Source organism: Oryctolagus cuniculus, chromosome 18 (assembly GCF_051225735.1).
Source record: "Oryctolagus cuniculus isolate XC-2025 breed Fujian yellow rabbit chromosome 18, ASM5122573v1, whole genome shotgun sequence".
Classification (NCBI taxonomy): Eukaryota; Metazoa; Chordata; class Mammalia; order Lagomorpha; family Leporidae; genus Oryctolagus; species Oryctolagus cuniculus.
The window spans coordinates 9316506-9342454 of NC_142884.1; the positions used below are offsets into that span (position 1 = coordinate 9316506).

Genomic DNA, 25949 nt, shown 5'->3' on the forward strand with positions numbered 1-25949 from the left:
CTGGGGCAGCGCGATGCTGAGCTGGCGCTGCAGCGAGTCCTTCTCGTGGCCCAGCTCGCGCAGCCGCAGCTGCGCCGTGGCCAGCCCGTCCTGCGCCTCGCGCAGCGTCTCCAGCAGGCGCTCGCGCTCCGTGAGCATCGTGACCATGAGGCGCTCCAGCTCGCCGCCCGCCTCGTCCGGGCCCAGCGCCGAGCCCCGCCGGCCATCCTCGCTGATGGTGGGCATCACCTCGCACATCATGGCGGCGGTGCCAGCCTGCGGGGGGCGGGAAGCGGACGGGGAGCGGAGACCCGCCTCGTCAGGGCCCAGGCAGGGAAACTGAGGCACGGCCGGGGGCGGTGCGGAGGAGGGCGAAGCCGGGCCGCTCTGCTGATGACGGGGTGCGGGGCGCTGCTCCGGGAGAACCGGTTTGGCCGCCAGGTGCAGCCAGGGGAGACTGAGGCTTGCCCTGTGTCGTCACAACTGAAACTCATTGCTTTCAGGGAAACGGCCCTGGCTACCCGGGCGAGGCCATCCGGGGAAGCTGCGGGACCCAGAGTCGTTCCTGCCCCGCTCTGCGGAGCGCCCCCCTCAGCGTGGGTCGGGAAACAGGCCCAGGCCGGCCACCCGAAAGGCGATCGCTGGGACACAGCTCCTGTGCGAGGCCGGGGGCGTGGCTCTCAGCTACATCCCCGCCCAGCCCTGGCACCTAAAGAACCCACAGAACCACTGCACTTGGGGGCGGGGGCTGAACAACACCGCCTGAAGGCACCTCGCTCCCTCTTCACACCCCAAACCCTAGCCCCTCCCCGCTCCTCTGGCCACAGGAATCCAGGCTTCTAGCCACTTCCTTGCCCAGAACTAGGGGTCCGAGTTTCCTCCTCCCAAATCCCAGGAGTCAGGGACTCCTGCCTGCCCTCCTCCCAGGAGGCCGTCTCCCCTGGACCAGCCTTTAGCTCCCTCCTCCTCCGGGGCACAGGGGTTCTGAGAAGGGGCGGGGCTTGGGAGGGAAGGCGGGGCTTGGGTCGCTGGACCCCGCCCCTGCGCCCCTCCCTCCACGCACTTCAGGTCGGACGGGCCCTGCTCGCCCACCCGGTCGAAAGCAGGAGGGACTTTCACTCCAGTCCTTGCTTTGCAGCATAACCGGTTCTGAGAGTGGCTTGTTCCCAGCCCCGCCCAGTATGTGGACGGTGTCCAAAGCCTGGACTCCTGCGAGGGGGAGGACAGGGGGCTGAGGGCACTGGCGCCTGGGACAGGGTCTTTAAAGTGGTGCATCTGGGAACCCGGACTGGGAGACCCAGCACTCGAGGCCTAATTCAGGACGCTGGGAGCGGTCAGTCCAGCCTTAGGCCAGAAGCCAACGTGGTGTCTGCAATCCACCACCAGGGGGACGCTTTAGGGAGGCTGCTCTGGGATCTCAGGCTCATTCACTAGAGAGAAATGAAACACAGCAAGTCTGGGGCAGGATCTGTGAAGCCACCGTGCCGCGCTGACAGTGTGCTGGGATGAGGGCACATTCCAGGACTGGAGTCTGGAACCTAGAACCAGCCGGGAGCAACCCGGCCCCTTAGAGAGCGGCTCAGTCAACCCCAGAGCCCCAGTCACAGAGGGCGTCAGATCGACACCTAAGGCAGTGCCCAATGAGCCCAGCTAGGAGATATCTTCTAGCACTTGATGAGAGGATGGTACAACAGGGACTATGGCAGGGGTCGCATCCTTGGTTTGATCATGTGTCTAGATGACGCGAGAACCCTGCAGGCAGAGCATGTGCTCCGGAACGCAGCACTCGCACCCGGGTCCGAGGGAAACAGAAAGGAGCAAGGAGTCTGCCTGGAACTTGGAAGAGGCTGCAGTAAATGCAGGAGGATGCCTGCGGAGACCTGAGAATTTCCTGAAATAAAGGCTGAGCTGGCAAAGCGGGGGAGTTCTGGAAATGAGACATTTCTAGGCTGAAGGCTCCAGAAGAGGAGAGAGCCTAGAACATGTTTAGAATGCCAACGTGGCAGACGGAGGAAAACGCGTATACTGGCCCGGGGTCAAGGCTCAGGCTGCCCTAGGGAAAAAACAGACCAGGTGGAAACGGGTGGGCTTAGCACCTAGAACCCGGAGATGGAACATTGGGAACATACTGGAACACAGAACATCCTGCTGGGAATTTTCTAGATTTAAGACTGAGAAATTAGACACGACCTTAAACAAAAAAGTGCGTTCCAAAGTCCACAGCACCAATCGGAAAAAACTGGTGAACATAATTCATACACATTCTGGAACTTAGAGTGTCCTTGGTAGGAGAATGGCACCTAGAACAATGCCAAGGATGTGGCTCATAGAACACATCTGAAATAAAACTTGGCGTACGCAGTACGGGCTAGTTGTGGAAATGTGGAATATGTCTGAGGAGCGCGTGAGACTAGATGTGGACTGAGGACGTCATCTAGACCTTTGAAAAGATAAATAGGAAGAGACGTGCCTAGAACGTAATGTGTGGCCCAGAACCTAGTCCATGCCTTGGAACAGAGACATGCACTGGGGGTGTCCTGGCATTCTAGATTCTAGAACATGGCCCATTCTAGAACATGCAAAGGCACATGTGTTAATTAGAAATGCAGAAGACAGCGGCCAAGTTCTAGACCACACAATGAGCCTAGGACACAGAACACGTCTGAAGGAAAGGGTGTGCCTTTGGCTCATCAGCCTGAGAGAATGCACTTGGGAAATGGGACATCATGATTCGGGCCCCAGGGGGCAATGCGTCTTGGGGAGATGGAAGAGGCAAGAGAGCCCCAAACGAAGCCCAGCACCCCAGACGACATGGGGATGAGGCAGGGGATTGTCAAGGCCATCTGGGATATGAAGCTGAGGGCAGAGAAGGGAGACCCCTGACGGATGTGAGATCGGAGAAGCTGCACACCTGGAGTAGGGGCCAAAGAGCTGGGGGCTTGGACTCCTGAATCCTTGTGGAGGTCAGAGATGGGGCATCAGAAGCTTAGAGCCAGATTCCCTGGGAGGGGGGAAGGCTGGGACACACACAGGCAAAGGTTTGGTGGGGGTGGGGGGCAGCTCAGAAGCTGGGGTTTGAACTCCTGAGTCCCTGAGGGGCTGGAAGAATGGGGACAAGGCATCTAGGTCTCCTGGGGCGTGGGGTGAGGAGGTGGGGGTGGACAGAAGCCAAAGCATCGCATTCCAGGCCCCTGAAAGGGTGGGAGTCCCAGCGCCCCAGGCCCTGGGGGAGCAGATGCTGGGGTGGCAGAAGGCCGTGTGCATTTCAAGAAGCGCAGGGGGCTGCTGAGCCGGGTGCCAACGGCGGCGAAAGCTGCAGACTGGACTGGCAGGTCCTGACGGGGTGAGGGCTTCCAGCCGGGTTCAGCAAGGGAAGGAGCACTGACTGTCCCCCCAGGGGTGGCCACAGCCCCCAAGGCGGACAAGGCAGCAAGAATCAGAAGCCTGGGCTCCTGGGGGAGCGCTGGGAGTCCCGGGAGCACGGGTGCCGAGGATGGGGCCGAGAGCCTGGACGGCGGAACCCTCAGGCCCGGGTATCCCCGGGTCAGAAGCGTGGCGGGGGGATCCCCCCCCCCGCGCCGCCCGCGCCCCCTCCCTGGCGGTGGCGGCATGGGGTGGGGGAGGCGAGGCTGCTGAGAGCGCTGACCATGGACAGCTCCAGAGCGGGCCTGTGTCCAGGGCGGCCGCCCAGCAGTCCTGGACCGAGGGACGCGGCCGGCTGCCCAAGCCCGAGCCTGGAGCCGGGCAGACGGGGTGCGCGAGTGGGGGACGATGCGGACGCGACGGGGGGCGGCCGGACGTCGCCGGGGGAGCCTGACACCGCGCGGCCGGCGTCTGCAGCTCCCGGGACGGGGCCGAGGAGGGGGGATCTGGGCCCAGAGGGGGTCCCCGGGGGCTGAGCCAAGAGATCCAGGCTCTGGGCCCGAGAGGAAGCGCAAGGCGGAGGTCTGCCTGGGATTCTGGGGTTCGGCTGGGGACTCCGGGCGCCGGGAAGAGGCACGCCTGAGTCTCTGGGGCTGGGCTATGAAATCTGGGCTCTGAGGTCCCTGGGGATGAGGAAGAGAATCCAGGATTTCGAGGAGGCGGGAGAGGCTCGCCGAGGGGTCCCCGGGGTGGGCGCTGCCAGGCGGGCTGGGCCGGGCTCTCACCTACCTGGTCCGCGGCGGCTGCGGGCGGAGCCGGGCTGCAGGAGGAACGTGGGGTGGGGTAGGGGGACCGGGCGGGGCCCCTGGCGGCGGCCGGGGCCCGGCTCTGTGGCTCCGGAGCCCTGTCTCCGCGGCTCGCGCGGGCTCCGCGTCTCTGGCTCCGGCTTGGGCGCCGGGGACCCCCCTCCCCCTCACAGTCTCACAGTCCTCTACCCCCTAAAATAGCCCCCTGCCCCTGTCACCGTTCAGCCTCCCCCCGCGAGGCCGCAGCCGCCAGATCCAGGGGTGCCCACCAGCGCCCCCCAAATCCCACCTTCCCCCCCAAAAAAATTCCTCCTCCCTCCCCCTCCCCCCACCGCTCCCGGGCGGTCGTGGCCCCTTTAACAGGAGACTGACAGACGGCCCTGAGTGGCCAATGGGAGGCGGCGTCGGCGCCGGCCGGCGACTAGACCCCGCCTCCGCACGGGCCGGGAGGGGTCGCGCGGGCGGAGAGCGAGAGGCGGGGCTCAAGGCGCGTCGGCCAATCGGCGCGCGGCGTGCGGCGACTGGGGCGGGAGGCGGAGCCCGGCAGGGGGATGATGTCACCTGGAGCGAGTAGCGCGCGGCGTGGACCGCGAGCGGCGACCCCGGATCCCGGCAGGGGCGCGCTCTGCCCCTCGCAGCGCTCGGGACGCCGGGGCCGGGCGGGCCGCAGGATGAGGAGAAAGGCTGGGTTTGCAGGTGAGGGAGGCTCCCGAAAGGCCTTGCTTTAGTGGGCAGGTGGGGAGGGGGTGGTTGAGCGCCCAGCGGGCGAGCGCACCTTATGCTGCACCCCTGCCGCCCGCCTCGGGAACTGCACGCGGCGCCCCCACCCCCGGCTCCCACGCAGACGAGCGTGCGGCCTGCAGGGCTCCCCCGGCGGACGAGGCGAATGGTTCGCTCCGCCCCGCCCACACAGAGGCCGCCCACTGGCTCCCGCCGCTTCGGGACTCCGCCGTCAGACCAGCCTTGGAGGAAGGGGCTTGGCCTTCGCTCCGAGCGTCTGTCTTCTCCGGCTCTGGCCCCGGTCGCCTTGGAAAGGGGCGTCCTGGCAGCTCCCCCCCGCCCGCCCCGGCGCCCCAGGGTGCAGGATAGACACGCAGACACTCAGTGAGGGGGTCCAACATCTTTAAATAAGGAGCCAGCGACAATAAATACTGTACAGGGGTGAGGGTGAGGGTCCAGATCTGTGCTGTCAACCTCGGGACTCCAAGGATCTGCAAGGGGGGAGGGCGGAGAAAGGGGAGCCAGGCTCAGCGCAGGGGGCGGGGGGCAGCCCGGCGGGGCACCACGGGGTCAGGCAGGACCGGGGTTCCAGAAGCGAGGGCCCAGGGAGCTGGGGGCCCTCCGGGGGGGGGGGGCCCTCCCGGCCTGCGCGGCTGGGTCAGCATCCCCGCAGGGCAAGGGGCCGACGCTGGGGGTGGCAGTCCAGGCCCGGGGCGGCCGGGGCCGGGGGCTCACGAGTAACTCTGGTGCTGCTGGCGCCGGCGGGCGGACCGCATCTTCTCGAAGCGGGCCTCCATTTCCTCCAGCACGCGGGGCGTGTACCGGACTACCAGCTTCACCGAGCCCTGGGCGGCCTTGAGCAGCTCCACCGCCTTCTCGTGCTGCTCGCCCTCCACGCTCTGCGGGGCGGGGCGGGACAGCTGGGCCTGGGGCCCGCCCCCACCCCCGCCCAGCACCCATCGGGGATAGTGCTTGCCGAGCCTGGTGCCAGCCCGCAGGTGCTGGGGCCTCAAGTCCTGCTCGTGGGAGAGCCATGAACTCTTGGCTCCGTGTCCCCCCCAGAGCCCTCCAAGTGCCCCTGGCAGGGGCGGCCTCATGTCCCGCTCAGCCGCCGAGCCGGACGTCCGGGCCCAGGCTGGTCACTTCCCTCCCTCCTACCCTAGCTCCGTCCTGCTTTGCACGGCCCCTGACTTAGCCAGCCTGCAGTCTCTCCTCCATCCACCTCCCACAGTCCCCGGGGTGCGGGTGTCTTCCTGTACCCCTAAGCTGGGCCTTTCGCCCCGCCACAACTCCCCAGCACCCTGGGCACAAAGTCCCAGCTCCTCTGCAAGGCTGGCCCTGGCCGCCTACTGCACCCATGGTGCTCTGAACTCCCTGGCTGCCCCCGCAGGGACAGAGGTACGGCCCCGGTCGCCGCCGTCACCCTCAGCCACAAACACCCCCTACCTTCTTCACCCAATCAGATGTTGCTTCTCTGGCCAACCTCCCCTGTTCATGCACTGGCCCGGGGCTCCACGTGGACTCAGACCCGGTCAGGGTGCACCTCGCTTGCCAAAGAAGCGGAAGCCCGCTTCTCTGAGGGCGCCCGGCCTGCAGGGACTGTGCTGGCCTGGACAGGCTGTGCCCCCGACTCACCACACCGTTCACCGACAGCAGCTGGTCCCCACGCTTGAGGCCTCCGTGGCGGTCGGCCACGCCTCCGGGGATGACCCGGGAGATGTAGATGGGCGAGTTCTGCTCCTTGCCGCCCATGATGTTGAACCCCAGCCCCTCATCGGTCTTGGGGAGCTCCACCACCCGAGGATGTGCGTGGCCCTCACTGGCCGTGAAGGCAGCCACAGTGGCCTGGAAGAGAGAAGTGGGGGTGAGGGCCCTTGTGCCGCAGTGGGTGGGCTCACGGGCGGGGTGCGCACGGGACACTGCCGGCCCTGGGCTGAAGGCATGACCTCTGAAGTTACTTGGAGTTGCTGCCATGCCAGAGAGAGAGAGAAACCTGTCTCCATCCTGCAGACGCGGGCGTTGGATACCCAGCACCTGTCAATCTTGTTTTTAGCGGTGGAAAACAAGGCCTGGCGGGGAGCTGAGCAGCCCCAGCAGCAGTCACCTGGTGCAAGCTTGGGGGAGACTGCAGGGCCGGGGGGGGGACCCGGGGGTTCGCCACCAGGCACGCAGGCAGCCACTGCCTTCCACTTGTAGTTGCAAATGACATTTGCTTAAGTTTACAACGCGCAGTTATTTAAAGGACGCTATGAATAAGTAATAAGGGCGGTCCGTGGAGTCCAAGGAGCAGCAAGCGAGCAGCGATGACTGGCACCGAGCTAGACCCGGCGGTGGGGCGGCTGCCGCGGGCGGGGGCTGGGGGCGCCTACCTTGGCCGTGGCGTGGGCCCGGATCTCGGCGCTCCCGGCGATGTCCAGCGTGTCGTAGAGTTGCTCGTACACCTGGGAGAGGAGGCAGCCGCATCAGGCAGCCCCCAGCCCCTCTCTGCCCCTCCCACCCAAGGGGGCCGCCCCGCCCCCGGAGCTGCGGGAGCCGGGGCGCCCCTGCGCCGCGCGCCTCTCACCTCCCGGATGGCGGAGCAGAAGCGGCTCTGCAGGACTCGCTGGAGGGCCTGCAGCTTCTGCGGAGGCAGCTCCCCGCTGCGCTGGAGCCGCTCCAGGAGCTCCACGGCCCGGGACACGTCTGCGGGGCAGGGCGCGGAGTCAGACGCGCGAGGGCGCGGGGGGCCCCGGGCTGAGCCGCCACGACCCCCGGCCCCGCCGCAGGGCTGCGCGCCGAGCGCCCCCGGGCCCTCCCACACCCACAGCCCGCCCCGCCCACCCCGAGGGTCCGCCCGCCCGCCCGCCGCGCCGGCCCGGCCCGCGGCTGCGATCCGACGACGCGGGCCGCGGGCCGGGTGGGCAGGGCCGCTGGCGCCCGCTTACCCCGCTCCAGCCCCAGCGGCTCCACCAGCGCAGCCATGGCGGCGCCACAGCTGCCAGCCGCCCGCCTGCCCCGTCGCCGGCCAGGGGGCGGGGCTGCACGAGGCCACGCCCCGGAGACGGCGCCCCCCGCAGCGGCGCGGCGGCGCGCGTGCGGCTGCGGGGCCCCGCGCCCGGGCGGGCCGGTCCCGCGGCAGCCCCGGCCCGCCCCTATCGTTCTCCCACAGTCGTTCAACAAGCAGCCGGCTACGGCCGCGCTGGGACTTGGGATGGAGCAAGGTCGTCCCCGACAGGACCGTGGCCTCGAGTCCCGGGAGGAGCGGAGGACAGGAGAGGGGCGCGCGCAGGCCGCGCTGGGCTGCGAGCACCGCGGGCCCCAGCGGCTCAGCAGGCAGGTGCGGTGCGGCCTCGTGCGTCGGGAACTTGGGCTGGGTCTGTGAAAACCACCGTGGAGGCGGGGCTTGGGCGGGAGCAGGGGGGAAGTCCCCAGGGTCCCCAAGGCGACTACCCAGGCGCATGGAGGGACAGATGGGGCGAGGGGACAGCGTGGCTGCGGGTGAGCGGCAGGGCTTTGGGGCTGCTGGCCGAGGTCTGTGTGGAGGAGGGGTGTAGTACCCACAAGATCCCAGCTCCGGAGCTCAGCGCCTGGCCTGCAGCTTTGGAAATCCGGGCACCGGAGAGAGCCTAGCTCGGCCTATTCCCCACTGGCCCCCGGGTGGTGCAGCGGGTGAGACGGCTGCCTGGGTTTGAGGCCCGGTTCCTGCTTCGCTTCCGGCACTCGGGCCCCTGACATCCCCGTGGGAGACCTGGACCGAGCTCCCGTCTGGCTGGTTGCTGAGCGTGACTCTCACTCCTCCTTTGCCAGGAGGAAGGAACCATGAGATCAGGATTTCCTAAGGAGTGAGTGGCTGATCCCCCGGGACACGTGTGTCCCGCATCGGCCTGGGTTCAAGGCCCGGCTCCCTTCCACGCCAGCTTCCTGGTGCCGCAAGTAGTTGTCTCTGCCACCAGGCGGCAGACCTGCTGCTGCCTCTGGCCTGGTCTGGTTCTGGCTGCTGGGGGCGCGGGGGAAGATCTGCCCAGCTCTCTTTGCTTTCCAAATTTAAAAAAAAAAAAAAAAAAAAAAAAAAAAAAAAAAAAAAACACCTTTGAGAGGATGAGGGAATGCAGACCAGCGGCGGCCCGCCGTCCTCTGGTTGAGCTGGACTGGGCTGTGGAGTCCAGAAGAGGCCCGGTTCAATGTGGGGGTGCTGGAGCAGGTGTGGAGACCCCGTCTCTACAGCATTTCCATTGTCAAGATTTAACTGGAAGGCAGAATTAGAGGGAGGGAGACACAGGGATCTTCCATCGCTGGCTCACTTCACTCCCCCAATGGCTGAAGCCAGGAGCCTGGAACTCCATGTGGGTCTCCTATGTGGGTGCCGGGCACAGGCACTAGCTTTCCCTTGCACATCAGCAAGAGCCGGATGGGACGTGGAAGACCTGGGACTCGAACCGGTGCCCACGTGGGATGCCGGCATCACAGGCTGAGGTCGAACCCCCTTCTCATCCTCTTCCTGGCACAAGGGGCTCATCATGAAAACACCAGTCCTGGGGCCAGCACTATGGCGTAGCGGGTTAGGCTGCCACTCACAGTGCTGGCACCCCACATGGGCGGGCGCCAGTTCGAGACCCAGCTGCTCCACTTCCTATCCAGCTCTGCTATGGCCTGGGAAAGCAGGAGATGGGCCATGTCCTCGGGCCCCTGCACCCACGTCGGAGACCCAGAAGCGGCTCCTGGCTTCAGATCGGCGCAGCTCCGGCCACTGTGGCCAGTTGGGGAGTGGACCAGCGGATGGAAGACCTCTCTCTCTCTGCCTCTCCTCCTCTCTGTGTAACTCCGACCTTCAGACAAAATAAATAAATTTTTTTTTTTTTTGACAGGCAGAGTGGACAGTGAGAGAGACAGAGAGAAAGGTCTTCCTTTTTTTGCCGTTGGCTCACCCTCCAATGGCCGCTGCGGCCAGCGCACTGCACTGATCCGAAGGCAGGAGCCAGGTGCTTCTCCTGGTCTCCCATGGGGTGCAGGGCCCAAGCACCTGGGCCATCCTCCACTGCCCTCCCTGGCCACAGCAGAGAGCTGGCCTGGAAGAGGGGCAACCGGGACAGAATCCGGCGCCCCGACCGGGACTAGAACCCAGTGTGCCGGCGCCGCAAGGCGGAGGATTAGCCTAGTGAGCCGCGGCGCCGGCCAAAATAAATAAATCTTTTAAAAAAGGAAAAGGAAACACAAGTCCTGGTACCTTCCCTACGTCTCCCACTTCGACGTCGGCTGGAGCTGCCTGACTGGCCGGCTGTGATGGTGCCGCCTCCCTGCCCTTACTCTTCCACTCCCGCGGCAGCAGCTTCCAGGCTGGTGGGACACCCAGCGCCAGCTCAACACGGAGCCCGAGGGGAGCTGAGCCCGCCTCGGCCTGCGATTTCCACGCACCTTTCCTTTTCTCCCAGTCTCGATTTCTTCAAAATCCCCACCATGGCTGCTGTTCTGCGGAGTCTTTTGTCCCTGAACTTTCTGAGAACCTCACCAGGATCTGGACCAACTGCCATCCTGGGACTTCCTGCCGCTGAGCTATGGAACCACATCACTTCCTTTTGCCACCACGTTTAAAAAAAAAAATCACTGAGACAGAGGCTGTTCCCACACACAGGCTCAGTCTGCCAGTGCCGACAGCTGGGCCAGGCCAGATCTGGGAGCCTGGAACACAACCTAGGTCTCCCACAGACGGCAGGAAACCCAGGTCCCCCCTCATCACGGCTGCCTCCCGGACTCTGCATTAGGAGGGGAGGTGGGACTCGAACTCAGGTACTCTGACACGGGACACGGGTGCCTGAACTGCCAGGCAGGATGCCCACTATTTCAAGTCCATTCTGGTTAACAAGTCCTCAGTAAACTTGCTAATAACGCAGTACGGTGTCTCAGTTCGTCCAAATCTTTCCCGGCACTCCTGGTGTTTGGTCGGCTTTCACGCGAGTGTCTGATCAACCATTAGACCCACCAACAGGATTCTCCACTTGCTCTCCCAGCTCTGACTTCCACCCGAGGTCCTAGATTCCAGATGTTTCCTTGTCTCAGCTTCGCCCCCAGGTCTGTTTCCAGCCTCCGCCTTGCACGCCTGGTACATCCTGATAGACGCCAAGTGCTGGGTAGCTGGTGGAGAGGAGCTCCTGGCACGCCCGCCCGTCTCCTCTGCGCAGTGCTGTCCCGTCCACCAGGGCCTCATCTCCCGGACAACCACCGGCTCTCACCTGCCCCCTCTGGCCTCTCAGGTAGATGACCACGGGCTCTCACCTGCCCCACTCTGGCCTCTCAGGTAACTGTTCTGAGTTCCTGTAGGAGCTGGCAGAGGCCCGAGACAGGGCTGCACAGATCCGGTGCCCTGCGCTCTCCTCTGGGGCGTGTCCCGTCCAGTCCCAGCTGCCCCTCTGACCCTGTCTAGGAAGACTGACGTTTCCTGGTCTGTTCCTCTGTGCTACACTGCTACAAATCCTCCAGGAAAACACAGTGTGCCTAAGGAGGCATTTTACATGGCAGGTTTGTGCACCAGCGCCAAATGGGCTTTCAGTTAAAACCAGACGCCTAGTGGCAACACCCAGGACACCTACAGGCGCAGGTTAACCCGACACACGTCCAGCACCTGCCTCTCCGTTCACCTCGCGGTCTGCTGTTGCCTACTACTCTGGCAGGCGCCTGAGCACCTCTGACCGGAGGCTGCTGCAGAGCGTCCCTCTCAACAGGCAGGCTGCGTCAGGCCATCGGGCCAAGGTCACAACTGCCAAGACAAACCCGGCGCCAGCTCGTGTTTGAACAGGCAGCAGTGGCCCCGCTGTGCCCGCGCCGGCCGTGCTCCGCACAGGTTCTGCCTCGTCTCCGACTCTGGTTCTGGATCTTCTCACACTCCCTGAGGCTCTGCCTTCTCCCATCCGCGTGTGCCAGGCCCACTCCTCCTCTGCTGTCCAGGACCTGCAGGGTCTCTGCGGCTTCCGCGCGCCATTCCTGACGGGGCAGGAGGCATGAATGCCATCTCGGCTCTGCCCCGCAGCCCTCGCTGGGTCTGCACCCTGCTGTTCTCACGGACCCACCCTTCTGTTCTGATGCGGGTCACCTCGCCTCTTCCTCGACACGCCCTGCGAGCAGCACAGGCAAAACCAGGAAGCCACCAGGGGCAGGGCCCTGCGGGGGCTGCCGTACCCCACCCTGGACAGCTCGCACTCTGGGGACAGCCTCGGCCTGAATACACCAACTCAAGTCCTAGGCATCTCTGGAAGACACCAACCAAGGCAGGGCTGAGCCATTACAGGAGACGGGGCTGCTGGCCCAGTGAGAGCAGCCAGGAAACACAGATGCCCACTGTCAACAGGAAATTAATTTTATTTTTAAATCCAAGGGACAACAAATAGAGCCCCCCTCTTGGAGAGCAAACTTAGGTAGCCAAGTTTGGGAAGAGGGACAGGAGGAGGGAGGGAGCCGCCCTCACTCTGGCGCGGCCTCCATCAGATACCCGTTCTCTGGAGCGAGGTACCCGTCGCCTCCCTCAGACTCCACGTACACGTCTCGGCCGTCGCTGCCCAGCCCTTCCAGCCCGTTGTCCTGTCCGCCGCCGCCGCCGCCACCCCCGCCCCCACCCCGGGCTTCATCCCTGCCCCGCTCTCCACCCCGCTCCCCCCGCTTGTGCTCGCGGTCCCGGTCCCGGTCGCGGTCCCGGCGCCGCTCCCGCTCGCTCCGGTGGCTCCGCCGCCGCTCCCTGTCGCGATCCCGGCCCTTCTCCTCTGGGCCATCAGGGCCGTCAGGCCCGAGCTCCCCAGGAGGCCCATCGTCAGCAGGCGCATCCCCAGCCTCAGAGGGCTCTGCCATGTCGCCGCCGCCGCCGCCACCACCTCCACCACCACCTCCACCTCCACCACCGCCACCACCACCTCCGCCACCGCCGCCGCCACGCAGCTCCTCCTTGCGTTCCCGCTCGCGTCTTGCCCGCTCCCGACTCCGGCTGCTTCGCCGCTTCCGGTCCCGGTCCTTGTCCTTGCTCCGCTCCCTGGAGCGCCGCCGTTCGTCCTTGTCTCGGCTCCGTGAGCGCCGCCGCCGGTCCCGAGAGCGGGAGCGTCGCCGTTCCCGCTCCTTGTCTCGCTCCCGGCTCCGCTCTCTGCGCTCCCGCTCGCGGTCCCGGTCCCGGTCCCTGTGGGGAAGCGGGGAGGGGCCGGGCCTGGATGAGGGGAGCAGAGGTGTGTGGCAGGGCTCCCCAGGTGACCACCCCCCATCCCAGGACACAGGGCGCCCAATCTTACCTCTCATCGTAGCGGGATGTGTCGTCACGGCCGGAATGTCGGATGTTCACGTCAGCCCCGCCTCTTCTGGTACCCCCCAGGCCGCCTCCTGGGAGCAGGGCGGGTGAACAGGGGTCAGCGTGCACAGGGCACAAAACTAAGCGCCTCCACTGGGGTGCCAGTCATCTCATGTCCTCACTGGACAGCCATGCTCTGCAAGATCCTCAAGGACCTCCACAAAGCACCGGGTGGGAAACACCACAGCTAGAACCCAGGGCTGACCCCGAAGCTCGCATTCTTGTTCTTACCCACTGTGCCCCACAGCACCCCCAGGACCTCCCTCCCTCCCTCCCTGCAAGTCACCTTCACCCTCACACCAACTGGAGGCCAGGAAGATTCCCAGCTGAAAATGCCAACTGCTTAGAAGGCACCAGCGGTGGCTGCTGGCTAAGACCCAGCTCCCAAGCCACGCCCGAGCTCCTCACCAGCCCCTCCTCTCGGCCACAGTCCTTGTGCACGCCCGCCTTCCCCTGCAGCTACCCAAGCCCTGCTGGACTACAGGGCTCCCCTCCGCATTCAGGCCCACACTTGCTCTCTGTGGGAGCTGACTCCCCCCTCTCCTCCCGACCGTGCAGTGGGGACGCCGCCTGTCCCCAGCAAGAGACACAACACCTTGTAAGGGCAGCCGCCGTCTCGGCCACGCCCACCGACTCAGTAGGAAGAGGTGGGCTGGGGCACGGCCCCACCTGCTGCAGAACCTTTCTCAACCGCTCCTCCTGCCACAGGCCTGGGGGAAAGCAGCCTCCCGCGTGACAGTGACAAGGGAAAGAGGCTGCTGCGATCCCAGGGAGCAGGCAACTGACCAGCACAAGGCAGCTACACCACTGGCTCCAATTTTCAGGTCAACTGGATGGGCTGAGCCAGCAGCTTAGAGAAGAGGGGAGTGAGTGGCCAGCTACAAATACACCCACGTCCTGCATCAGCGCACCTGGGCCTGATCCCCAACTCCTGACCCAGCTGGTGCCGCTCAGTCGGGTCCCTGCCTCTCACACCGAGACGTGGACTAAGTGCCATCTTCAGCCCAGCCCAAGCCACCGCGGGCTTTCAGAGAATGAGCCCGCAATGGGGGCTCTCAAATACACAAAACCAAATAAGCAAACATGAAATGTGAAGTCCACACAAAGATGCAGTTAAAGGGCAGTTACAGTAAACTCCTGAAGACTCTACGCATATTTTTTCCTAATAAACATCTGCGATGAACGTTCAGCTGTCATCTCTGACCCCTCCACACGGCAGGGAGCAGGCGTCTGTCTGGGAGACGCGTGTGTGTGGCTGAGCAGTCAAGGTGTCCTAGCCAGCACCACCCAAGAGCCTGAATGCCTACTGAACGGGAGGATTCTCCATGTTAGAAGACTCTGCGAGGTCGGGGCTCCCTGTGCAGGAAGTGAAGAGCCTGAAGAGCCTACCCTGCCGCAGGCTCTGGCGCACAGTGGACGCGTCCCCGGGAAGCCGACTCGGGAGTGTGTGGTCTCCCCAGCCAGCCAAGTGCGGAGCGAGCTGGAGGGCCGGGCAGGCCTGACAGGCGCCTGCTGAGAGCATCCCGCGGGCCAGGCATGCGTGTGACAGGACCTCGGTCCCCTCCCAGCCCGACACCGAGTCACGCAGGTGAGTCCACCCCCGGCGCAGAGACTCCCCCGGACCGAGTGAGGCAGGAGTGCCGGCGGGCCGCGGCAGCCGCCCTCGGCCGACAAGGCAGAAGCGAGCTGCAGGCCTGAGGCAGGCTGCCCCACCTGTGACAGTCCCCGGGTCCTCCTGAAGACCACTGGCAAATCGACCGAGAGGGCAAATGACCCGCAGCGAGACGGGCCACGTGATGTGAGGGGCTGAATCCAGCGGGCTCACAGGGCCGGCTGCCCGTGTCGCGCCCAGCACACAGCAGCATCAGCCACCAGCGAGTAAGAGCAGCAACCGAGTGAGTGGCGTTCAAGTCCTACCGTGTGCCCCCGCCACACTGGGCAGTGAACTCTGACATCACCCCCTCTGTCCAGGGTGAGGAGAATGAGGCAGAAGTGGGGAGATCCACCAGCTAACACACAAGCCAGTGCCTGCTGCTGGGCTCCCTCTCCACGCCAGCGCTAACCGCACACACACTGAGAAGGCGGCGGGCGGCGATGGAGGAAGGGCGAGACCGGCGGAGGGGGGAGAAGCCAGGCCAGCAGCGGCGGGGGTACATACCTAGCCGCCGGGGCCGCCAGCCCTTCACGGTTCGGCCCCTCTCCACGTCCACAAGGACCCTCCTGCCATCAATCTTCTTGCCGTCTGCGTGCTTGTAAGCGGCTGCAACAGACGTGGGGAGGGGAGGGGGGGGAGTCCCCAGAGGGTCCTCTAGTCAGTTCAGGACCGGAGCTGAGCAGCCCCGCCCCACAGGTCCCCACATCACTCGCACACACACGCCCACCAGACAGCTGGGCAGCTCACAGCCAGACCACCCCTCTCCCAACCCCGTGAGGGGCCTGCTCCATCATGCTGCCAGCTTCCTACTTCAGCACCCCCCAACGACTACTGGGGGGGAGGCAAGGCATCCACCCCCAACCTCCAACGCCCATCGCTCCCAGGCCCTTACTACCCCACTGGATGGAGCAGCCCCCTCCTGCCAGGGCGGCCAAAGTTGCTGCAAAGAAACTGGAGGTTAACTTAATGCTGGACTCTGCTGTGGGGGAGGGGCTCCTCCACAGCCCCAGGCATGCACCCTCAGACAACATGCTGGGGCAGGAGGCCCGCCTGGGCCACTCCACACCCCAGGTCACACCATTTTGTTGTTGTTGTTGTTGTTGGGGAGAGAAGGGTGAGTATGGGTAGAACAGACATCAGAACAGAAAATGAACCAGAAAGGGGTGGGAGAAATCCTTAGAAAATGGCAGGAGCAGAAACGTGGGCTGGGTGCTCCCAGGGGGCCTGGAGGGGCCCCCGAGCAGGGCCAGTGGAGGGAGGCATGGGGAGGCGTGCGGTGCTACCAAAATCCCTGCCTTACCTGAGACGACTGACCCTGTCACCCCCAGCCCCACCCACCTCTCCCTCCACACCCAGCTCTGCAGGCGCTGGGCTCCACCCCAGCCTGAGCCTGTCAGGGAAGGGGGAGGAGCAGAGAAGAGGAGCTGCTGCTCGTGGGCAGTGCAGGCCCAGCGCCCTGGCCTGTGGTACATGGGCTGTCAGGATGAGGCCAAGAAGTTCCTAACGCCCCCACCCAACCCTGGCCTAGGAAGCTGTCCTGGACCAAGCACAATAATACCCTGCCCCGCCCCAGCCCGCTCCCCCCCAAATAACAACCAGAGGAAGAGAAAAAGGTGCCATTTACCGATGCCGGCCTTGCGGGTGTCCAAACCGAGCGGGATGGGGGGGGCTCGGCAACTCCTGGGGGCCTGGCGAGGAGGCGGGCTTCCCGGGGGGGGGACACGGGACCGCTTACCTGGAGCCCCCAAGCTTACCTGAGCACGCGCACAGACCCCACACCCACAACCATGGGGCCAGCTAAAGCTACAGGGAGGGGAACGGGGGTTCTAGGGAGCCCTGACCGGGAGGAACCGCATCTCCTACACCTGGAGACGGGCCGAGGAAGCGGCAGACCCCAGGAAACCTGCAGGCCTTGAAGAGGGGCCGAGCAGCACCACGTGTGCGAAGCTGGTGAGCCCTGGGCTTATCTCGATTCAGTTTACAAAGCAGGCTGAGGTCTCAGAACACCTGTCTGCCTTCACCAGTGCCCGACACAGTCCACACTTGACCAGGCGCAGGCCACCCGTCCCGTACAGGGCAGGACTCCACCTCCACACTCCCTCCCACTGCGCCGCAGCCCCAGGCCGGCACGTGGGGCACAGACTCCAGGGTCTGGGAGGAGGCTGCTGTGCTCTGAGGAGGGGCCACCCGGCCCCTGAGCCCAGAGAGGGGGAACTAAAGGAGTGGGATCAGTCAAGCAAAGGAACCCTGCTTGGGTTCAGTGTCCCAAACCCCAGAAAGGCCCAACCCAGAAGAACAGCAGAGAAAACATGATTGTGTCGTCTAGGCTTCTCTCTCTTTCCCTCTCTTGCGTCTCCAGACGGTGGAAGGTTCCTAAGCCAAAGCCTGTGACACTTTCAGTTGTTTGCAGCTACCTCCTGACCCCGCCCACCCCCAAGCCCTGGTTCCATGCACTTCCGGGAGCTCCAGACTGCTCTACCACCTCTGGAGCGTGGCTGTGTGCCACAGCCAGCCCTCAGGAGGCCTGACCACGGGAAGGACGACGGCACCCAAAGACCTTCCAGGGCCACCACAGTGCCAGCCCCACAGAAGCCAGGGGGACAGGGAGCGGAGGGCTGGAGGGCTCCACGTGGAGCCCCGCCCGTGCACCCGTCTTCAGTGTTCCCACCACCTGCCACTGCCGGGAAGCAAGGCGCCGGGGGCCGGGGGAAGCCAAGTGCAGAGGCGGCTGCCTCCCATCGGAGTTCACCCCTCCCTCCTGGCTCAGCAAGAACATGAGCGCACGTGGATGGGACAGGAGGGACGGAGGGCACCCAACAAGGAAAGGGCTGTGGCGGCGGGGCGGCTGGGGGAGGAGGGGCGCCTCGCTGTTCCTGAGCTGCCTGGCTAAGCTGGGCTGGTGTGCGGTGCTGAGTGATCTTACCCATGATACAAACCCTTATACCAACCATACACTGAGGTGTTGTAAGGGGAGCGTAAGCATCAGCTGCAAGCCAGCTGCGTGGTGGCTGCAGTGACAATAAGAACAGTCAATTAATACGGCGGCCCCTGCACACGCCGCAGCCCTGCCCGCCCCCACCCACCCATCCCGGCCCGTGTGGACGCCGCCGCAGCCTCCAAGGGGGCTTTGGAACTGTGGGGGCAGGCGCTGGACACGCCTATCACCCCACTGCCCACCAAGGAACAGGGTGGGGGGCCAGGGGTGGGGAGGCAGAGGGTGGGGTGGCCCAGCCCCAGCTCTACTGGGGGGGAAAGAGGTCAGGTTCAAAGGCCAGTCCTCGTTCCAACCTGGCGACCCCCAACTCTGGTTGGGGGGGATGATGGGGAGAGGCTCCCCCAAAATCCAGCCCCTCCCCCCACCTCCAGCCGGCCCCAGCCCCCATCCGGTTCCCTCCTTGCCCCTGAGGTTCAACGTGTGACACTTACCTCCCCAGGTTCACACACACACACGTTGTGGGGGATTTGGTTTTTGTTTTTTAAAAAACACATATATAAAAAAAAAAAGAGATATCAGAAACAGAGGGAGGAGGAGAAGAGACACTGCTAATGTCAGGTGTGGCGGGGACAGACAGAGCGAGCGCGGGCCAGCGGGAGGGCTGCGGCAGGGGTACTCACAGTGCATGTCCCGCTCGTGCTCGTACTCGATGAAGGCGTAGCCGCGCGGCTTCCCTGACCGCTTGCTGTAGACCATGTGTATCTGGGGGGAGGAGGGGCAGAGGTCAGCTCTGCCTCGCGGAACCCGACCCCCCCCCACACAGCCTGCTGCCAGGCCCCCAGCTGGGCGACGGCAGCGACAGAGACCTCGGGCCCTGTCTCTCCAAGCTCCCAGGAGATTTCTGCTCTTAGGGCAGGAGCGAGACACAGAAAGGAGCAGCAACGAGTAGGTTGAGACCTCAAGAATGAACGAGGATCAACAGGGATGAGCAGGCTGTCAGCCCGCCCAAGTGGACAGCAGTAACCCCAGAGGCCCAAGGGCTCGGGAGAACAAGGCAGCAGTTGGCAGGGGACACAGCATAGTGCGGCTGCAACACATTTTTATGACGGGGATCCTCAGAAGCCACGGAAGAGGGTAAGCACCCAGAGCGCTAGGCTGAGGTGTTGACCTGCGAGAAGCTGCCTGGGGCCAGTCCACATGGTGGGCAGAGGCAGCAGCTCTGAATGCAAACAGGCAGGGGAGCTCTCAGGTCCAGAGGAGGAAGTGCTAATGCAGACACAACATCCAGCAGTAAAGCTGGGGGGGGGGGGGGGGGCGCGGGGCCTGGAGGGTAAGTCCCCGAGAGAACAACAATGGGACATGGCAGGGCACAGGGACACAGGTGTGGAAGGGCCACAGAATAAGGTCCTGGAAGGCCAAATTGTGTAGCGACTGAACCTCTGTCCTGGTATGATAAACCACGGGAGGGGCCGGCGCTGTGGCATAGCAGGTTAAGCTGCCGCCTGCAGTGCTGGCATCCTGTACAGGCACCGGTTCAAGACCCAACCGTTCCACTTCCTGTCCAGCTCTCTGCTATGGCCCGGGAAAGCAGTGGAAGATGGCCCAAGTCCTTGGGCCCCTGCACCCACGTGGGAGACCTGGAAGAAGCTCCTGGCTTCAGATCGGCCCAGTGCTGGCCATTGTGGCCATCTGGGGAATGAACCAGTGGATGGAAGACCTCTCCCTCTCTGCCTCTCCTTCTTTCAAATAAAATAAATAAATCTTGGAAAAAAAATAAATAAATAAAGGAAACCATGGGAGCTCTGAGAGATGACATCAGCTCTGGGTGTCAGAAAGATCCCTGGGGCTGGCACCATGGTGTAGGGGGCTAAGCCTCTCCCTGCACTGCCAGCACCCCACGTGGGCACTGGTTCGTGTCCTCTTCCTATCCAGCTCTGTTAATGGCCTGGGACAGCAGTAGACGATGGCCCAAGTGCCGAGGCCCTGCACCCACATAGAAGATCCGGTAAAAGCTCCGGACTCCTGGCTTCTGGTCAGTCCAGCTCCGGCCATTGTGGCGGTTTGGGGAGTGAACCAACAGCTGGAGAATCTCTGTCTCTCCCTCTTTGTCTGCAACTATACCTCTTAAATAAAATAAAATCTTGGGACCAGCACTGTAGCACAGTGGGTAAAGCCGCCGCCTACAGCCCTACGGCCTACAGCCGTGCCAGCAGCCCATATGGGCACTGGTTTGAGTCCCGGCTGTTCCACTTTCCATCCAGCTCTCTGCTGTGGCCTAGGAAAGCAGTGGAAGATGGGCCAGGTGCTTGGACCCTGCACCCATGTGAGAGACCTGGAAGAAGCTCCTGGCTCCTGATCAGCGCAGCTCTGGCCATTGCAGCCAGCGGGTGTTAGACCCCTCTCTCTCTGCCTCTCCTCTGTGTAACTCTATCAAATAAATAATTCTTTAAAAAAAAAAAAAAAAAGATCCCTATGGGATAACGTGGGCGGGTGTAGATTAGACGCAGAATGAAGGTCTGGGCAGGGCTGTTGCAACACTGGCTTATAGTGAACCAGGGAGCTTCGGGGAGGCAGCAGCACCTGAAGCTCATTCACATCACTGCCACTCCGTACCCAGCAATCATGTGGGCGGACACAGCCACAAACTCACCTGGTTCTTACCAGGACTTGAACCCTGGGAGCCCACAGAGCATTCCATATTGACCCAATCACATGAACAAGGTCAGGGCGAAGGCTCCACGAGTGGGGGCCGGAGTCCTGTCAGGGCCTGGACAGGAGAGCTCTGCACAGGCCCGTGTGCTGTCCAGCACTGGGCTCAGCGGTCTGCGCTCACTACTGCCCAGTGAGGGCCACCCTTCAGACGAGGAAGGTAAGGCAGAGAGCATACTTGGGTTTGAACAGGACTGGGATCCTGAGCTCATGAAGCCGTTTAATCCCCCAAAGCCCTAAGCTAACCGGCCTGGCAAGAGGCAGGCTGGATCCAATTACAGCGTCAGGGAAGTGGGGGCCCTCAGGTCCCTGGAGGCCGTCCTGAGAGATCAGGGAGGTGGGGGCCCTCAGGTCCCTGGAGGCCGTCCTGAGAGATCAGGGAGGTGGGGGCCCTCAGGTCCCTGGAGGCCGTCCTGAGAGATCAGGGAGGTGGGGGCCCTCAGGTCCCTGGAGGCCGTCCTGAGAGATCAGGGAGGTGGGGGCCCTCAGGTCCCTGGAGGCCGTCCTGAGAGATCAGGGAGGTGGGGGCCCTCAGGTCCCTGGAGGCCGTCCTGAGAGATCAGGGAGGTGGGGGCCCTCAGGTCCCTGGAGGCTGTCCTGAGAGATCAGGGAGGTGGGGGCCCTCAGGTCCCCGGAGGCCGTCCTGAGAAGCTTGGCTACAGGAGCTGAGCTGGGCCAGCCATGCGCTGTGCTCTGGGATCAAACTCCACCCACAGCCTGGATGTGAACTCCTACCCCCCAGTCCCCCCCTCTGTTAAGTGTCAGGTACTTCATCATGGCAACAAGGAGCACTCAAGTGGTTTTTAAATTAAATGAAGAAATGCAACTAAGTCTGAAGCCTTGCTCTACAGCAGGAGCTGCGCGCATTTCCTGTAAAGACCCAGGAAGTACAGCGCCGGTTGAGGTCACACAACTTGGTCTTCCGCAATAGCAGCCAGACAACGTGTGGACGCACGGGCCTGCCTGTGCACCGACGGCCTCACTGACAGATGTCGGTGTGCTCTGCTGCCTCCGCTCAGCGAGCAGGCCTGACTTTTACTCCTGCTCCCCAATTCCGTGGCCCCCGGAAGCGCAGTCAGGTGCCAGGACGATCTGAGGCACTTTCAGGACTGGAACCCAGCCTGCTCCCTCCCAGGCCACTGTCCCCTCCTGTAGGCACCCCGGCCGGCACTTACTCTCTTGATGGGCCCATACACCTCAAACTCTCTCCGGAGCTTGGATTCTGTTGTGTCGTAGTTCTACAAGGAGACAAACAGGAAGGTGAGTGGGCGGAGGGAGCTGTCCAGAGCCCAGGAGCACCCCCAGCACTACCCTGCCGTCCTTTTCCCCAGACCCAGCCTGTCGGCAGCCTGGGGTTCCCGGGCCAGGAGCTGGGGACTCACCACTCTCGCCACAAAGAGGGTCTTGAAGGCGTCCCCCTGAGCGTTGGGATCATTGTGAGGGTCCCCTGTGCAGGAAGAACACTCTGTAAGCAGGACACCGGCAGCGACCTGGCACCAGCGAGGGGCGCTGCTGCGCTGCGTCTCTGCAGCACAGCACTCGTAGACGGAGATAGCCACACCACAGGTCCGGCTTCCTTCACACTAGGTCTAACAGCCGCTGCAGACCAGCAAGCCCTAAGGGACCAGGGGATCCCAGGGGGCTTCTCGGCAGAGGCAGCCATAACCCAGCTGAGCTGTCACGTGGGCCTGCACTGCCCACTGGACACACTACAGCTGCAGCCCCAGGGAGCCCCAGGAGGGCAGTCCAAGCCCTGCTTCCCTCAATGCGCTGTGGCCACTAGGAGGAGCCAGTGAGAAGAGCTGTCACCACACCCGACACCGACCCTAGCCCTGACACTGTCCCACCTGGCCACCGGGGAGCCACCCTTAAAGGAGCAGCCAGAGGGGCCGGCATCCCACATGGGCGCCAGTTTGCGTCCCAGCTGCTCCACTTCTATCCAGCTGTTATGGCCTGGGAAAGCAGAAGATGATGGCCCAAATCCTTGGGCCCCTGCACCCGTGTGGGAGACCTGGAAGAAGCGCCTGGCTTCGGATAGGCGCAGCTCCAGCTGTTGCAGCCATCTGGGGAGTGAACCAGCAGATGGAAGATCCCTCTCTCTCTGCCTCTCTGGAACTCTTTCATATAAATAAATGTAAAAAAAAAAAAAAGAAGAAAGAAAGAAAAAGAAAAAAGAGAAAGCAAGCAGCCAGGCACGTACTGAACCTCAGTTCGGAGGTGAATGGGTGTTACACAGTGACTGCGTTGCCACTGGGAAACCTGCATCCCTTATCAAGAGTGCCTGGCTCCACTCCTGGCTACTCCGTTTCTGACCCAGCTTCCTGCTAACACACACCCTGAGAGGCAGCAGTGACAGCTCAAGTGGCTGAACCCGGTGCTACCCACACAGTTTCCAGACTGAGTTCTGGGCTCCCAGCTTTGGCCTGGCTTAGCCCCAGATATTACAGGCATTTGGGGCAAGAACCAGCAAACAAAAGATCTCTTTGCCTTTAAAACATAGTGAAAATGGGGTCGGTGTTGTTTCCTAGCAGCACAGTGGACAAGGCCACCGCCTACAACACCGGCATTCCATGTGGGCGCCAGTTCGAGTCCTGGCTGCTCCATTTCCCAACCAGCTCCTTGCTAACACACCTGGAAAAGCAGTGGAAAATGGCCCAAGTGCTTAGGTCCCTGCACCCACGTGAAATACCTAGAAGCTCCTGGTTTTGGACCAGCCCAGCTCTGGCCACTTAGGGAGTAAACCAGCAGATTAAAGATCTCACTATATAACTGTCTTTCTTACCTTTTTTTTTTTTTTTTTTTATTTTTTTTGACAGGCAGAGTAGATAGAGAGAGAGACACAGAGAAAGGTCTTCCTTTGCCGTTGGTTCACCCTCCAATGGCCACCGCGGCTGGCGCACCATGCTGATGCGAAGCCAGGAGCCAGGTGTTTCTCCTGGTCTCCCATGGGGTGCAGGGCCCAAGCACTTGGGCCATCCTCCACTGCACTCCCTGGCCACAGCAGAGAGCTGGCCTGGAAGAGGGGCAACCGGGACAGAATCCGGCGCCCCGACCGGGACTAGAACTCGGTGTGCCAGCGCCGCTAGGCGGAGGATTAGCCTGTTGAGCTGTGGCGCCGGCCTATAACTGTCTTTCAAATAAATAAAATAAATCTTTAAAAATAAAATAAAATAAAAAGGAGTGAAAATAATTACAAGGAAAAAAAACTCTGCAGGAGATTTGATGCCCAAAGTCGGTGACGTCAACACAATGGCTCCTGCCTCCCACGGGAGCCTCAGACTGCACAGTGGGGGCAACGCGCCAGGGCAGAGCTCCCTGCAGGAGGCCCAGCGCAGACTGAAGTCATGAAGGAAATCCTCCAAGAACGTAAACCGGGCCAAGTGTCAAGGACGACCTGCAGGACTTACGGAAACTCCAAGATAATCCTTTGTGTCCCTGCAACACTTGTGATTCTCCATGCTCAAATCCCTCCATCTCTACCAGCTCACTCATCCACTTAAAAAGTGATTACTAATTTTTAAAAGATTTGTTTAAAATATTACAAAGAGAGACAGAGTACTCAAGCTCCTGCCACCCATGTGGGAACCTGGGTGGGGCTCCAGGCTCCTGCCTTTGGCCTGGTCTAGCCCTAGAAGCTGCGAACGAAACAGAAGACCCCCGTCACTGTGCTTTTCACATAGCAAACAGACACACAGGCCTGCGTAACGGCACAGCAGGAGAGCCAGGCCTGGGACGCCTGCACCCCCTGTACGTGCTAGTTGGAGTTCCAGCTGCCCTACTTCCATGCAGCTCAAGACTGATCAAACACCTGCCATCCACATGGGAGACCCAGATGCAGCTCCTAACTCCTGGCTTCGGCCTGGCCCAGCCCTGGCCACTGTAGCCAACTGAGCAATGATCCACTGAATGGAAGACCTTGCTCTCTCCCTCCCTCCCTCCCTCTGTAATAAATAATTAAAAATGCAAAAAAAAATCATAACTGAGAAGGTAGCAGAGAGGTTGGCCAGAAGCCCAGCCTGTGTGTGCACACAGGCGCACTCTGCTCCCCCTCTGCTTCTCACCCTACCATTAGCAATCCTTGGCTAAAGGGCTTATCTGGGCACTGGCCCAAGGCAGGGGCCACAGGAGTGGACTGGGGAGTTGGGAAAGCTCTGTGGCTTTCAGACGGCTGAGGCAGCATCACAGAACGCTTGCTCTCTGAGCAGACTCTGACAAGCCTCCAGAAATACAAAGAAAACCAGGAGTAGCAAGTCCTGAAGAAAGTCAGTAACACAAAGCGTATCACGAGCTCAGCGAGCGGCAAGCCCAGGGCCCGAGCGGCCGGGGTGACCTGTGACCCTGCGCAGTGAGCCTCTGCAGCCAGGGGTGGAGGGTCTCAGAGGCAGATCAACTGCACTGGACCCATTCTTTCCTGTAACTGAGACGTGGAAATTCGTGACCTCCCATGAACCAGCTGCAACCATCACCATGCACTGGATTATTTAAATCGGCCCCGACATCACACTACTCTGGTCTCAAACAGAGGCTTTATAAAAGGCGTGCGGGGCCAGCCCTGTGGTGCAGCAGGTTAAGCCCCTCCTGCAGCACTGGCATCCCGTAGGGCACTGGTTAGCTCCAGCTGCTCCTCCTCCCATCTAGCTCTCTGCTAACAGCCTGGGAAAGCTGAAGACCCTGCACCCACGTGGGAGACCCAGAAGCAGCTCCCGGCTCCTGACTTCAGGTCAGCCCAGCTCGGGCCATTGCAGCCATTTGGGGAGTGAACCAGTGGATGGAAGACCTCTCTGCCTCTACCTCTGTCTATAATCCACCTCTCAAATACATAAATTAAAAAAAAAAAAAAAAAAAGGGTGGGTGGCAGCTTTGTGGCTTATAGCAGGCAAAGCTGCCACATGTGGTGCCCACAGCCCATACAGGCACTGGTTCAAATCCCAGCTGCTCCACTTCTTACCCAACTCCATGCAAATGTGTCTGCAGAAGACGATCCAAACACTTGAGCCCCTGACCCCCCGTGGGAGACCTGGAAGAAGCTCCTGGCTTCAGCCTGGCCCAGCCCTGGCCGTTGTGGTAGTGGGTAGTAAATTTGGGTAGTGAATCAGCAGATGGAAAACCTTTCTCCCCCTCTCCCCACTCTGTAACTCCTCACTCCGTAACTCTGCCTTTCAAATAAATAAATCCTTATTAAAAAAATATCCACAAAACGAAAGCCATAACCACAGCACGGTCAGTACGTCTGAAGGTTAACACTGGGAGGCCAGCGTGTGGCACAGCAGGTTAAGCTGCTGCTTGTGAAAATGTCCGAGTCCCGGCTGCTCCACTTCCGATCCAGCTCCCTGTGATGCACCTGGCAAAGCCGAAGATGGCGCAAGTGCTCGGGCCCCCGCCACTCACGTGGGAGACCCAGATTCAGTTCCTGGCTCCTGGCTTTGGCCCGGCCCAGCTCAGGCTGCTGTGGCCATCTGGGGAGTGAACCAGTGAAACCCATCACTC

At 62.4% G+C, this 25949-nt stretch overlaps 3 protein-coding genes and 1 pseudogene across 9 annotated transcripts in view; 1 reads left to right on the top strand and 3 right to left on the bottom strand.

Moving 5' to 3' along the window:
- The window catches only part of PPFIA3 (PPFI scaffold protein A3), a 29863-nt gene extending 25522 nt beyond the window's left edge, over positions 1-4341 (bottom strand). For 3 of the 4 annotated variants that reach the window (XM_070063098.2, XM_070063097.2, XM_051828816.3), the window contains exons 1-2: positions 4132-4340; positions 1-255 (exon numbers count right to left, since the gene is read on the bottom strand). In XM_070063098.2, the coding sequence (XP_069919199.2) occupies positions 1-240 (240 nt within the window). In that variant the 5' untranslated portion in view covers positions 241-255; positions 4132-4340. Of the gene's footprint in view, positions 256-4131 lie in introns of all 4 variants that reach the window. The other variant, XM_051828817.3, reaches the window with a different exon arrangement.
- On the top strand, positions 80-12472 carry LOC127485603 (uncharacterized; annotated as a pseudogene). Its single transcript, XR_016224620.1, has 4 exons — positions 80-217; positions 483-3712; positions 4482-4844; positions 9713-12472. The product of XR_016224620.1 is annotated as an uncharacterized LOC127485603 (transcript).
- Positions 4744-8184, bottom strand: LIN7B (lin-7 cell polarity scaffold B). 2 transcript variants are annotated; one of them, XM_051828824.3, is made up of 6 exons: positions 7793-8184; positions 7432-7550; positions 7238-7309; positions 6504-6713; positions 5604-5767; positions 5254-5359 (listed from the first exon to the last, which is right to left on the bottom strand). In XM_051828824.3, the coding sequence occupies exons 1-6, from the start codon at positions 7827-7829 to the stop codon at positions 5338-5340; spliced, it is 624 nt and encodes a 207-aa protein (XP_051684784.1). In that variant the 5' UTR covers positions 7830-8184; the 3' UTR covers positions 5254-5337. The 2 variants fall into 2 exon arrangements, with proteins under 2 accessions (XP_089175101.1, XP_051684784.1); XM_089318975.1 differs by lacking the exon at positions 5604-5767 and having other exon boundaries at positions 4744-5359.
- Positions 12180-25949, bottom strand: part of SNRNP70 (small nuclear ribonucleoprotein U1 subunit 70) — an 18995-nt gene continuing 5225 nt past the window's right edge. Inside the window, exons 5-10 of one of the 2 annotated variants that reach the window (XM_017339804.4) lie at positions 21845-21909; positions 21638-21700; positions 18434-18515; positions 15323-15424; positions 13109-13196; positions 12180-12999 (exon numbers count right to left, since the gene is read on the bottom strand). In XM_017339804.4, the coding sequence (XP_017195293.3) occupies positions 12300-12999; positions 13109-13196; positions 15323-15424; positions 18434-18515; positions 21638-21700; positions 21845-21909 (1100 nt within the window). In that variant the 3' untranslated portion in view covers positions 12180-12299. Of the gene's footprint in view, positions 13027-13108; positions 13197-15322; positions 15425-18433; positions 18516-21637; positions 21701-21844; positions 21910-25949 lie in introns of both variants that reach the window. The other variant, XM_051828819.3, reaches the window with a different exon arrangement.

What these genes read in the sequence shown, in the direction of transcription:
- LIN7B (XM_089318975.1), bottom strand. Translation starts at nt 7,829, where the DNA reads ATGGCTGCGCTGGTGGAGCCGCTGGGGCTGGAGCGGG. An exon ending in GGGCCCACGCCACGGCCAAG is followed by an intron (nt 6,714 to 7,237) that starts GTAGGCGCCCCC and finishes TCTCTCTTCCAG; the next exon opens with GCCACTGTGGCTGCCTTCAC. An exon ending in TGCTGTCGGTGAACGGTGTG is followed by an intron (nt 5,360 to 6,503) that starts GTGAGTCGGGGG and finishes CCCCCCTTGCAG; the next exon opens with ATCCTTGGAGTCCCGAGGTT.